Source organism: Oncorhynchus masou, chromosome 3, assembly GCF_036934945.1.
Source record: "Oncorhynchus masou masou isolate Uvic2021 chromosome 3, UVic_Omas_1.1, whole genome shotgun sequence".
Classification (NCBI taxonomy): domain Eukaryota; kingdom Metazoa; phylum Chordata; class Actinopteri; order Salmoniformes; family Salmonidae; genus Oncorhynchus; species Oncorhynchus masou.
The window spans coordinates 25,141,080-25,153,128 of record NC_088214.1 but is presented as its reverse complement, the minus strand read 5'-3'; the positions used below and the strand labels follow the sequence as shown (position 1 = coordinate 25,153,128).

General features: G+C 45.4%; 1 protein-coding gene across 4 annotated transcripts in view; it reads left to right on the top strand.

Annotated features, from left to right (window-relative positions):
* The window catches only part of LOC135513253 (rho GTPase-activating protein 21-like), a 70,579-nt gene that overhangs the window by 48,320 nt on the left and 10,210 nt on the right, over positions 1-12,049 (top strand). For all 4 annotated transcript variants that reach the window (XM_064936111.1, XM_064936120.1, XM_064936102.1 and 1 more), the window contains 14 exons: positions 2,077-2,247; positions 3,957-4,059; positions 4,173-4,218; positions 4,674-4,799; positions 5,009-5,314; positions 6,304-6,368; positions 6,514-6,638; positions 6,926-7,068; positions 7,275-7,436; positions 9,288-9,366; positions 9,501-9,574; positions 9,698-9,787; positions 9,887-10,054; positions 10,324-10,435. In XM_064936111.1, the coding sequence (XP_064792183.1) occupies positions 2,077-2,247; positions 3,957-4,059; positions 4,173-4,218; positions 4,674-4,799; positions 5,009-5,314; positions 6,304-6,368; positions 6,514-6,638; positions 6,926-7,068; positions 7,275-7,436; positions 9,288-9,366; positions 9,501-9,574; positions 9,698-9,787; positions 9,887-10,054; positions 10,324-10,435 (1,770 nt within the window). The remainder of the gene's footprint in view (positions 1-2,076; positions 2,248-3,956; positions 4,060-4,172; positions 4,219-4,673; positions 4,800-5,008; positions 5,315-6,303; positions 6,369-6,513; positions 6,639-6,925; positions 7,069-7,274; positions 7,437-9,287; positions 9,367-9,500; positions 9,575-9,697; positions 9,788-9,886; positions 10,055-10,323; positions 10,436-12,049) is intronic.

Sequence of the window (12,049 nt, the reverse complement as noted above, 5' to 3'; positions counted from 1 at the left end):
ACAGTCTCAGTCTGGGTTTTATTGGGATTTAAAACATGTGGTGTGTTATTAGAATAAGGTCATCCATCTTCCACTGAATTTTAGTTTAAAGAGTTCAAATGTGGATTTAACTTCGACTGTCTCAACTAATATTGTTATGAGGGTCTTCAAATGCAATCCCTTGTTGAGGATTTATCTTGCAATGTTTCACCTTTGAGCTTTGCATGGAACTCCAGGACTTATATGGGAGTACAACCACTGCCAGAGAATCTGGGCTGTTGTTTCCATCCCAGCGTGAGGAGGTCTGGTACTGGGTCAGTCTGATTCTGACCAGGCCAGGTGCGGTGACGGTCCTCTCCCAGGGCTAGTAATCCCCCCCCTGTGCAGCATGCTGCTGGTGGACAGGCTGGGCATGGGGCTGGGGTCCTGGGCTTGGCTGGACCAGTGAGCCTGGTGCAGGGCCTGCCAGAAGTGTGAGCTTCGCTATCTGATGCTGGAGGAACCAGACGGCGTGTTGAGTTCCACAGACGGGAAGGGGTCCGTGTGTAACCTAGAAGAAGTACAGTTTCTTGTATGCAGTTATTTTCCATCTCAAAAGGTTGAGTGGGTTGTGTACATACCTCCTTTGTATGCTCTTTGATGTAGACACCATCAATGGGGTTGTTGTACATTTGGCCCATGTTGTTGCCTAGCTGTATTTAATTTAACACTAGATCTAAAGACATCAGGGGGTGTTTGTCTCTACAGAGAGGGTGAAACTGCCTATGGGGTAGGCCTATATTGGTGACAGATACCTATGGGGGTAGGCCTATATTGGTGACAGATGTCTATGGGGGTAGACCTATATTAGTGACAGATGCCCATGGGGTAGTCCTATATTGGTGACAGATACCTATGGGGTAGTCCTATATTAGTGACAGATGCCTATAGGGTAGGCCTATAATAGTGACAGATGCCTATGGGGTAGGTCTATAATATGGACAGATGCCTAATAGTTTAGGCCTATATTAGTGACAGATGCCTATAGTTTAGGCCTATATTAGTGACAGATGCCTATATTAGTGACAGATGCCAATAGTTTAGGCCTATATTAGTGACAGATGCCTATAGTTTAGGCCTATATTAGTGACAGATGCCTATATTAGTGACAGATGCCCATATTAGTGACAGATGCCTATAGTTTAGGCCTATAGTAGTGACAGTTCCCTATAGTTTAGGCCTATATTAGTGACAGATGCCTATATTAGTGACAGATGCCTATAGTTTAGGCCTATATTAGTGACAGATGCCTATATTAGTGACAGATGCCCATATTAGTGACAGATGCCTATAGTTTAGGCCTATATTAGTGACAGATGCCTATAGTAGTGACAGTTCCCTATAGTTTAGGCCTATATTAGTGACAGATGCCTATATTAGTGACAGATGCCTATAGTTTAGGCCTATATTAGTGACAGATGCCTATATTAGTGACAGATGCCTATAGTTTAGGCCTATATTAGTGACAGATGCCTATATTAGTGACAGATGCCTATAGTTTAGGCCTATATTAGTGACAGATGCCTATATTAGTGACGGATGCCTATGGAGTTACATTGCCGCTGCTCCTTTACAACCCTTCTCCTTGGCCCTGGTTGAGGTGAGAGATGGATGCAGCCTGGGAGGCTGGAAAGAAGGAACTAGGGCAGTGGCTTTTAAATTTAGCTCCACATGCCCCACGGCTGCAGGTAGAGAGCACGTTTGTACCCTGAGCTGTTTTGGGCTTGGAGCGCCAGGGGTGGGCGGAGTCGGAGATGCTGCACTACTCAGCAGTTAAGTTTCACACTTTTCTTTTTTAAAAAGGGGATATGTCAGAGAGGGGAAGAGAGCAGGAGAGATCCTCATTTCTAGCAGCCGTGTTGTTGGTGTAGTGCCATGCAAGGATTACATTGGGACTTCTTAATGCTGCAGTAGTCTACTTGCTGAAGATGCAAAACTGAAATATCTCAGGAAGCTGAATTATTTTTTTTAATCCATTATGATGAGGAAGTTCATGGGTTTGATCATGATGATGTTTGTCCATCATGTAATACAGAAGTGTGTGTTGTGTGATTGCAGACGAGCCGGCTAGCCCTAGTGTTGACCATGAGGCCACTAGCCCTAGTGTTGACCATGAGGCCACGTCCATTCCTGCTTCCGCCGTGATATCTGGCGTTCCAGCCGTACTCCCCCTGAACCCAAGCTCCTCCCCGTGCCCTTTCATTCGCCGACAGATGTCACATGACCAAGGTAAGAGGCACTGTGGGGGTGGGGCTCCTGGTTGTCATGGTTATGGTACAGATACAATTCTGTCTGTTGCTGTGTTGTTAATGCCGCTGTCTGTTTCAGTCATTAGTGGCATCTGAAACATGGTACCCTATTCCGTATGTAGTGCACTAATGTTAACCACATCCCCATGGGCAAAAGTACTGCACTATATAGGAAATACTACCGTTCCGTTTCAGCCACCTCCATTGTGTTGTTTTCTGAGAATGCATGACATTGACCCAGTTCTTTGTACAGGCTTGAAAGCAGCGAGGATGTCTCCTCCATCAGTGCCAAATCACTTTGAAGTAAAAATTGCAGTTTGACATTGCTTAGATATCCCATTCACTTTGGGCTGTGCATTTCAACACAATTCTGTCCTGAAAATACATTTGACCAGTCATGCTTATCGGTCTGTAGGTTAATTTGCATAATTTTTGTGGAATTAAATTGCCCTGTGTGTTTTTGTTAGTCTTTGTGCATTTTATTTATCACACGCACAGCTTACAGAGCCTAGTTTGAGGAGCAGAATAGCCTACCACCTGTCAGACAGCTTACAGAGTCTAGTTTGAGGAGCGGAATAGCCTACCACCTGTCAGACAGCTTACAGAGTCTAGTTTGAGGAGCGGAATAGCCTACCACCTGTCAGACAGCTTACAGAGTCTAGTTTGAGGAGCGGAATAGCCTACCACCTGTCAGACAGCTTACAGAGTCTAGTTTGAGGAGCAGAATAGCCTACCACCTGTCAGACAGCTTACAGAGTCTAGTTTGAGGAGCGGAATAGCCTACCGCCTGTCAGACAGCACCAGAGTAGCTCCTCAAGGCTACTGGAGTGAAGCCTGCTTTTGGAAGCTCAGTCACTGTACAACATGTAACAACTCTATATGCGATCGCATGGTGAACTTTGGTGGCCACAATTAAAAAGTAGCCATTTTTATTTCCCAATCTCAACTTGTAAAGCGTGTCTCCCATTCCCATTAGGAGGCATAAACTATATAGCCTGCCTACTGTCAGTGGTCACCACCACTTTGCAATGTGAGCTTGAGGCAGTAGACCTGTTTGAAACCTGATCGTTTTACTTCAAAAAATGAGGCATATCTTACCTTGTTCAAAGTAGCCTAGTTAAAATCCATCCATAGAGATGGATTGTATTTGGGTAAATGCTTGAAAATGATGTTTTATCTGCTTAATTACAGGAGTTGCATGTTCAATAACAGGCTACTGTTGCATGTTTTCATTAAGCTCATAATGAAAAATGTCCTGTCCTTGTATGCATAGGATCAGAGAGGAAGAGTCAACGTGAGAGGTTTCACTCTCGACAAAATATGTCCAAAATAAGCCCAATGCGTTTCAATGGACTTATTTTGGGCCTAAGCTTGTCGACTGCCTTCCCGCCGACACCTCCCATTGTTAGGGAGAAAACATACGCATCTCGTCATTATATACAGATATCTGATAGTATTTTCTGTTGGTCAAGTCATTTTTACCATTGGGGATTTCTTTTACTCTTTGTTGACTGGTTCGTCGGCAGAATATCTAGTCCTGTGATATTGAGCTCTAATACCACCACTGACCCTCACCAATAACACCCAGCTGGAACATCACTCTGCCCTGACTCCTTAAAACACTTATGTACCCCTGTTGCCATGACACAGCCCTTCACACTGTCGTTGTATACATCTTCTGTTCTCAAGAGTCTCTCAGAAATGCTATCCTGGAGTCTGATGCTTCGACCCAACAAGAGCGGTCCAAATCCTGTGACGAGGGTCTGGATAACTACAGAGAGGAAGGCAGAGGGTAAGTCCCTTTTTGAAATTTGGTCTGATTTCTCATGATACTCTTTTCCAAAGGTTCTCTGTTCATCCTCCTAATATCTGCTATTTTGTCCCCCTCCTTCTCTCGGTCTCCAGCCGGTCCAACAGTAAACACATGCCTGGACTGAGAGGCCTAAGAAAGGTGAGGACACGGATCAATCCAGGGTTAATTAACCACAACATGACGGCTGTGTTTATAACAACTGTAAAGGGTTATAACAGTTCTATAAAGGTTTATCCATGACATGTTGGCTGTGTTTATAATGTCTGTTAAATTGGGACTATTATGATTAAGGTCTTCTGCTTTTCCCCACATTGAGTGCCCAACGGTGTGACACGCTGCTACTTTTATTAAATTAGTTTTTAATTCAGTCTTTCTACTCTCCCTGTGCCTTTGAAATGTTTTCTAATCACATTGACAGGATGTGTTGTGTGGTTTTTGGCTCATCTTGATTTCCTCAGCCATAATGAACTCGCCTGTCTGATTTTCCTGCGGTAGGCTTTGATACTCCCGAGACTCCTGGGGATTGACGCTCTTTAGAGTACAGGCTCGCTGTTTCTGCTGATACTCCTATTGGTGTGTGTGTGTGTGTGTAGGCTCTGGATGGACACAAGTCGTCTGATGACTCTGGTTCCAGACGGGACTCCTCTTCAGATATCTTCAGTGACTCTTCTAAAGAAGGCTGGCTCAACTTCAGGCAGCTCAACACTGAGAAGAGCAAGGTATGTGTTTTTATATTGTCAAATCATGTGGCGGTCTACTGTGCTGGTCTGGTTACAATCCACCATAGATGCTGGAAAGGACCATGTCAAACAAAAATATCCACAATAGTGTGAAAAAGAAAACATGCACGCCCACCCCCACACTGCAAACAATCTTGATCTTCACGCAAAGCCTTATCTCGTTTCTTTCTCTCCCCAACTCTCTGTAGCGTGTGAGCGGGGGTTCGAGGTCGTGGAAGCAGATGTACGCTGTGCTGCGAGGCCACGCCCTCACGCTCTACAAGGACAAGAAGGACGGCATCTCTCACGCCTCCTCCCACTCCCAGTCCGACGACGACCCACAGCCAATCAGCATCAAGGCCTGCCTGATTGACATCTCCTACAGCGACACAAAACGCAAGAACGTGCTGCGGCTGACCACGTCGCACTGCGGGTACCTGTTCCAGGCGGAGGGCAGGGATGACATGCTGTCCTGGATCAGAGTCATCCAGGAGAATAGTAATCTGGATGATGAGGTGGGTTCTTCTGGGAAAGATGCTACGCTCTAATCTACTGCATTACCCATCTAATCATAATCACATGATGTCATTGTAGTGCGTTTCAATTCCTTGGTGTCCAAACTTGATTGAATCATTCTTTGCTGAGCACATGTTTTTAACCAAAGTGACTTGCATACAGTAGCTAGCATTTATACCAAGATTCAGGTGCCCAGGTCATAACATTACCTCAAGGCAGTTGTTTGAAATGCCGGTGTCCTTTTTTTGAAGCAGTCACTTGTGAGAAGCCTGCATTTGCACTTCTTGGATCTCATTTACACCAGTCATTGTCACTGTCCTTGGTCACTAGAAGAAACAATAGATTTTGGACAGAGCGACTAAACCATCTTCGTTCACTGCTCCTCCCATTGGGTTAACTGCTATGAAGAGTTTGTCCGGTTGCCTTGGTGTTCCTGTTGGGTAGACTGACTACTATTGCCTTAAAGTAACAATGTCAAACCACTTTAACACTAGGGACAGTTTCCCTAACATAGATTAAGCCTATTCCCGAAAAAGCATTGAACATGTATTTTAATCCAGAATTATGCTTAAACTGTCTGGGGAAACTACCCCTCGACTACTAATGCTTACTGTATGTATGATATCACTAGGCTACAGAAAATACAAAAACATCCCCTGCTGGACTCTAACAAGAATGTTTTACTGTTGCTGTTCTATCACCTCGTCTGTTGGCCTGTGAAATGAGCTAACAGTGCACTTGCTTATTCAGCGGTTTGCCCCTTCTCAGTTAGACTTTCTTGGGGCTTTGTCTGTGGTCTCAGTCTCCCACAGAGTCTCACTACTGGGGACCAGCCCATGACGTCTAAATAGCACAAACAGGATTCAGTGTGGTAAACTACTAAATCATGTTGACTTTAAACTCTCTGCACAAACGGTAGATCAGTGATTAACCCTTTTAGATTTGATTCTTTACATGGACTGACTTTGTTGTCTGTGATGTGTTTCAGAGTGCTGGTATAACCAGCCAGGACCTGATCAGCAGAAAGATCAGAGAGTACAACACCATGATGAGGTATGCAGCCTGACACACGCCCTCTTTATTTCACCCACAATGTAATGCCCCTTTAGACCCACTCCTATGCACAAGCCATTCAAGTCACACATAGTATTATTGAATGTACTAGAATATCATATTTGTGTCTCTGTGTTGGATCCAGTGCCCCCAGCACCAAGACTGAGCCTTCCCCCAAAACCTCCCGGCAGTCACTCAGTATCAGACACACACTCCTGGGGGGGAAGGGAGAAGGCAAGAGCCCACACTCACCCAAAACAGGAGAGAGGGGTAAGATTATAAAAGAGAGCTTAAAGCAAGCGATTACATTTACCACCAGTAGACATGCTGTGTCCTTTACAAACAGCTGAAAAGGAGTGCCGAAGGTATAGCTATTCTACACAGTAAAGGTGCACAGTAAATATGGTAGGCCTTCATGTGGAAATATGTTATTGGAAATGTTTATCTTTGGCTGTCTGCAGAAGCAGCTGTTGACCCTCCAGTAGCTAGTGTGGTTTGAGTGTGTACCTTTAGTGTGGATTAGCTCTGACACGTCTGCTCTGTGTGTGTTCTGTCAGATGACTCCAGTCCTCCACGGGATAAGGCTGCCTGGAGGAGGGGCATCCCCGGCATCATGAGGAAGCCCTTTGAGAAGAAGGCCACAGCTGGGGTCACCTTTGGGGTGCGCCTCGATGACTGCCCATCTGCACAGACCAACAGGGTGAGTGAGAGAGTGTGCGTGTGTTCACATGTGAGAAAGACATGGCGGAAATGATTTTGAATGAATTGAGCATGTGTTTTGTTCCCCTTTGATGGTCTTACATTTGCGAGGTTTAAGTTCTATGTTATGTTTATGAAAGTGGTATCTATTTATTTGTTTTTTGATTCATCCAATGTGTATAATGCTAAAGGCTTAATGCCGTGTAGTTTGTTCCCCTCATTGTGGAGGTGTGCTGTAAGCTGGTAGAGGAGAGGGGGCTGGAGTACACTGGGATCTACAGAGTACCAGGGAACAACGCTGCCATCTCCAGCATGCAGGAGGAGCTGGACAATAAAGGACTGATGAGTGACATCGACATCCAAGAAGACGTGAGTGACACACACAGACACACACCAACATCTCCTTGTCCCAGTCTGTAATCCCCACGTTTTAAGCTAACCACCATCATTCCTGTTCCCAAGAACTCTAATGCTTCATGCCACAATGACTACCACCCTGTAGTGCTCACATCTGTAATCATGAAGTGCTTTGAGAAGCTGTTTATGGCACACATTAACTCCACCATCCCAGCCACCCTAGACCCACTCCAATTTGCATACCACCCCAACAGATCCATAGATGACGCAATCTCAATTGCTCTCCACACTGCCATAACCCACCTAGATAAGAGGAATACCTATGTGAGAATGCTGCTCATTGACTACAGCTCAACGTTCAACACCATTGTCCCACCCAAGTTCGTAACCAAGCTTAGGACTCTGGGTCTGAACACCTCCCTCTGCAACTGGATCCTGGACCTCCTGACGGGCTGATCCCAGGTGGTGAGGGTAGGCAACGTCATCCGCGCCGTGCTGACCCTCAACACAGGGGCCCCACAGGGATGTGTGCTTAGTCCCCTCCTGTACTCTCCGCTTACCCACGACTGAGTGGCCAAGCATGACTTCAACACAATCACGTTTGCTGACAACGCAACGGTGGTAGGCCTGAACACCGACGACGATGAGGCAGACTACAGGGAGGAGGTCAGTGCCCTGGCAGTGTGGTCCCAGAACAACAACCTCTCCCTCAACGTCAGTAAGACCAAGGAGCTGATGGTGGTCTACAGGAAACGTGGTGGTGGGGGGGCGATCATGCCCACATTGTAGTGGAGCAGGTTGAGAGCTTCAAGTTCCTCGGTGTACAAATCACTAAAGTCTTAAATTGGTCCAAACACACATGCACAGACGGGAAGAAGCCGCGACAGCTTCTCCTCCCTCCCAGGAGGTTGAAAAGGTTTGGCATGGGCCCTCAAGTCCTCAAAGTTCTACAGCTCTACCGTTGAGAGCATTTTGACTGGCTGCATCACTGCCTGGTCTTGCAATCGCGCCGCCATCGATCGCATGGCTCTACAGAGGGTGGCGCGGACAGCCCAGTACATCACTGGGGCCGAGCTCCCTGCCATCCAGGACATCTGTATCAGGCGGTGTGAAAGGAAGGCCCGGAAAATTGACTCCAACCACCGAAGCCATAGACTATTCTCTCTGCTTCCGCATGGCAAGCCGTACCAGTGCATCAAGTCTGGTACCAACAGGCTCTTGAATAATTTCTATCCCCAAGCAATAAGACTGTTAAATAGCTAAAAGAATAGCTACACGGACTATCTGAGTCTACCTTGTATCTTTTATTGACCTTTATTTTTGCACTGTCTCTATGCACACACACACTCACTCACTCACAGGGCCACACACACACACACACACACACACACACACACACACACACACACACACACACACACACACACACACACACACACACACACACACACTTCAATCTGCTCATAGACACGTAATATGCACGTACATTTATACTGACTCTACACATACAAACACACCCACTCACATACAAGCTGCTGCGACTCTGTTTCTTATATCCTGTTGCCAAGTCACCTTACCCCTATACATATCTACCTCCATCACTCCAATATCCCTGCACATTATAAATATGCTATTGGAACTGACCCTGTATATAGTATGCTTGCTTGCTTACTTATTGTGTTCTTCATATTTCTTATTTTTTGCTCTGTGTTACTGTTTTCTTTAAGTATTACATTCTTATTGATTTATTGCATTGTTGGGTTTTGAGTTTGCAAGAAAGGCACTTGTCTGTACTTGTGCATGTGACATTAAAACTTGAAACATAACTTCTTTAATGGTTTTCTCAATTGTTTTCCCTGACAGAAATGGAGGGACCTAAATGTGATCAGTAGTTTACTGAAATCCTTCTTCCGGAAACTTCCAGAACCCCTTTTTACAAATGGTGAGATACTGAACACACAGTAAATGCATGCATATAAAGAAAAGACAATTGGTTAAGAAATCATTGTTAATTAATCCTATTTATTTAGTCATGGCTGTTAAAGGAACTAAGTGGTCCTTGTATTCTATTTACAGAAAAATATGCCGATTTTATTGAAGCCAATCGAACAGAAGACGCAGTGGAGAGGTTGAAAGAGCTCAAGAGGCTGGTAAGTTACAGTTCATTCTATGAGGGTTTTATAGATCTATAGGAATAAGAGCTTCATGTAGTCTAGTGGTAGGTTTTAATTGTTGCATTCAAGCATTGAAGGTTGGGTCTCTTCTCTTCGCAGATCCTTGAATTGCCCGAGCATCACTATGAAACCCTCAAATTTCTCTCTGGACACCTCAAGTTGGTCTCTGAAAACTGTGAGAAAAATAAGGTATGTCAGTGTGAGGGATAAAATGTTTTTTAAATGGAGCCTTTTAATAGAGAGGCTTGTGTATGGATTCGACTGAATGCCCCCCCCACCCCCCCCCAGATGGAGCCTCGTAACCTGGCCATCGTGTTTGGTCCGACTCTGGTCAGGACCTCAGAGGACAACATGACCAATATGGTCAACCACATGCCAGACCAGTGCAAGATAGTGGAGAACCTCATTCAGCAGTTTGACTGGTTCTTCACTGAGGAGGGGGACGATGACCCTGTTGTACGTAGCATCTCTCTCGCCATCCCGCTACTGCTTTCTCACCCCTCCCACACACACACACACACGCACACACACACACCTATCTGAACACACTTGTTCATGCTACTCTCAGCTGGTAATAACACATGATGTTCAGTGTGTGATGTAGTGGATGTTTGTTAATCTTGCTGGTTGGCTAAAGTGTTGTAAGGTGAACATTTTTCTCTCTGCATCCCTCGTTGACTTCTTTCCTCTACGTTCCTCTCCCTCATTGGATCTCTCTCCTGCAGACCTCAGTGGAACAGGAGAGTACAGTGCAGTCTCAGCCTGTGCCGAACATCGACCACCTGCTGTCCAACATCGGCCGGACCACAACAACCACCTCAGCTGCGGAAGTCTCAGGTAACTCACCTTTTTGTCATTGTTACCACGCCTGGCGTGGCTCTAAGGCAACACTCCTGTGACCGTTTTACCAGTATACTAATGAGCCTCAGAAAAAGGGACACACACATTTCCTGGGTATGTTCAGAATGTACCTGTTAGTCCTAAAATAAGAGGCTTCTTGTTTGCTTTCCATCAGATGATCTAAAGCTAAGCAAGTCTACTGAAAAGTCTCATGCTTTTGTAAAGGCAAGCTATTTTAGCAATTCTTCAATGGAAGGATTTTCGGTTATCCAATTGGAAATTGCTGAAAATAATTTGCAAATGTTGTTAAGGTCTGTTTCGTTGTCAGTCTTTTTTCATTTGCCCAAGACGATGAATTGTCTTTTACGTTAGATCATTTTCCCAGTTCTCTCTTTTTTGATGTTTATTTTTTCCTTTGCTCAATGTCATCTCTCCCTGTGCTTTCCTCTTTATGTTGAGATGAAGACTCCGTTTCTTTCAGTTATTTTCTTCCCCTCCCATATAAACCCGGCATGTTCTTTCCCCCAAAACAACAGAGTGGAAGTGTTAACCCTTCTGACCCCGACCCGACGGTTTGTGTGTAGTGTGTTTTTTTTCCCCTGTACCTGTCCAGCACTCACACATTGACCCAATCTGACACAGGCCAAGTGGGTGGCGTCTTTCACTCGCTGATGTCACTGGTGGACTCTGTAATGTCAGTGGTGGACAGCTGGGACTGTAGGAAGAAGGACGATGAGTGTTGTCCCCAGTGTAGCTGCCTAGTCTGCAGAAACCCACAGCTCTGTTAACTTGGGGGGAAACATGAAGGAGCGGAGAAAAACAGAAAGAAAGAGACGTCGATGTTTTGTCATTTCCTGTTGGTGTGCACGTTTTTCACATTTCTCTCAAATGAAAATAACTTATAACCTAATGGATACATACAGAGCAGTGCCTGCAGTAGTTTCTACTGAAAGCCTTTCTGCTGTCTCTTGTCTCTAAAGCTGATCGCGAGGACAAGTAGCATGGTACGGTCAAACCACGGTTTCACTACCGCCTGCTCATGTGGCATTACTGTCATGGTGTCTGGGGGTTGTAGTGGTGGGGGGCTGAGCTGGCTGTTGTCTGACACACTCAAAAGACATCTAGGAGAGATCAGAACATAGTTACACACACATTGACTAGGGAGGTTAGAAGGATGCCGGTGAGATAGTAAGTAGCTCTGGTTGCTTTTGTCCCTTTCTGCCCTCCTGTCACATTTGACTCTCAATCATACATTTGAGATGGACATCATAGGGTGAATCTCGAAGGTATTGTACTATTTATTGCGTGCAGTCTACTCAAAACGTTAGATGGAAGCAAGGACAGCATTGGGGGAGACAGTCTGAGGAGATCTCTCCTTGCTTCCCTCTGATGTTATGTGAAAGAGGTGAGGAGGTGATTCAAGGAATCAGGAAAATACTTCTGAGATTCACCCCGAGTCTTCTCAATGAACCACTGTTTTTTTTCTCAGCATCAGAAACACCAACGACAGCCGAACACTGCCACCTAGCTCCTCCCTCACTGCTACGTACTTCTACCACAACACACCGACCATCCACGTCTATCAAACACCCACCTTCCCCATCAGAATCC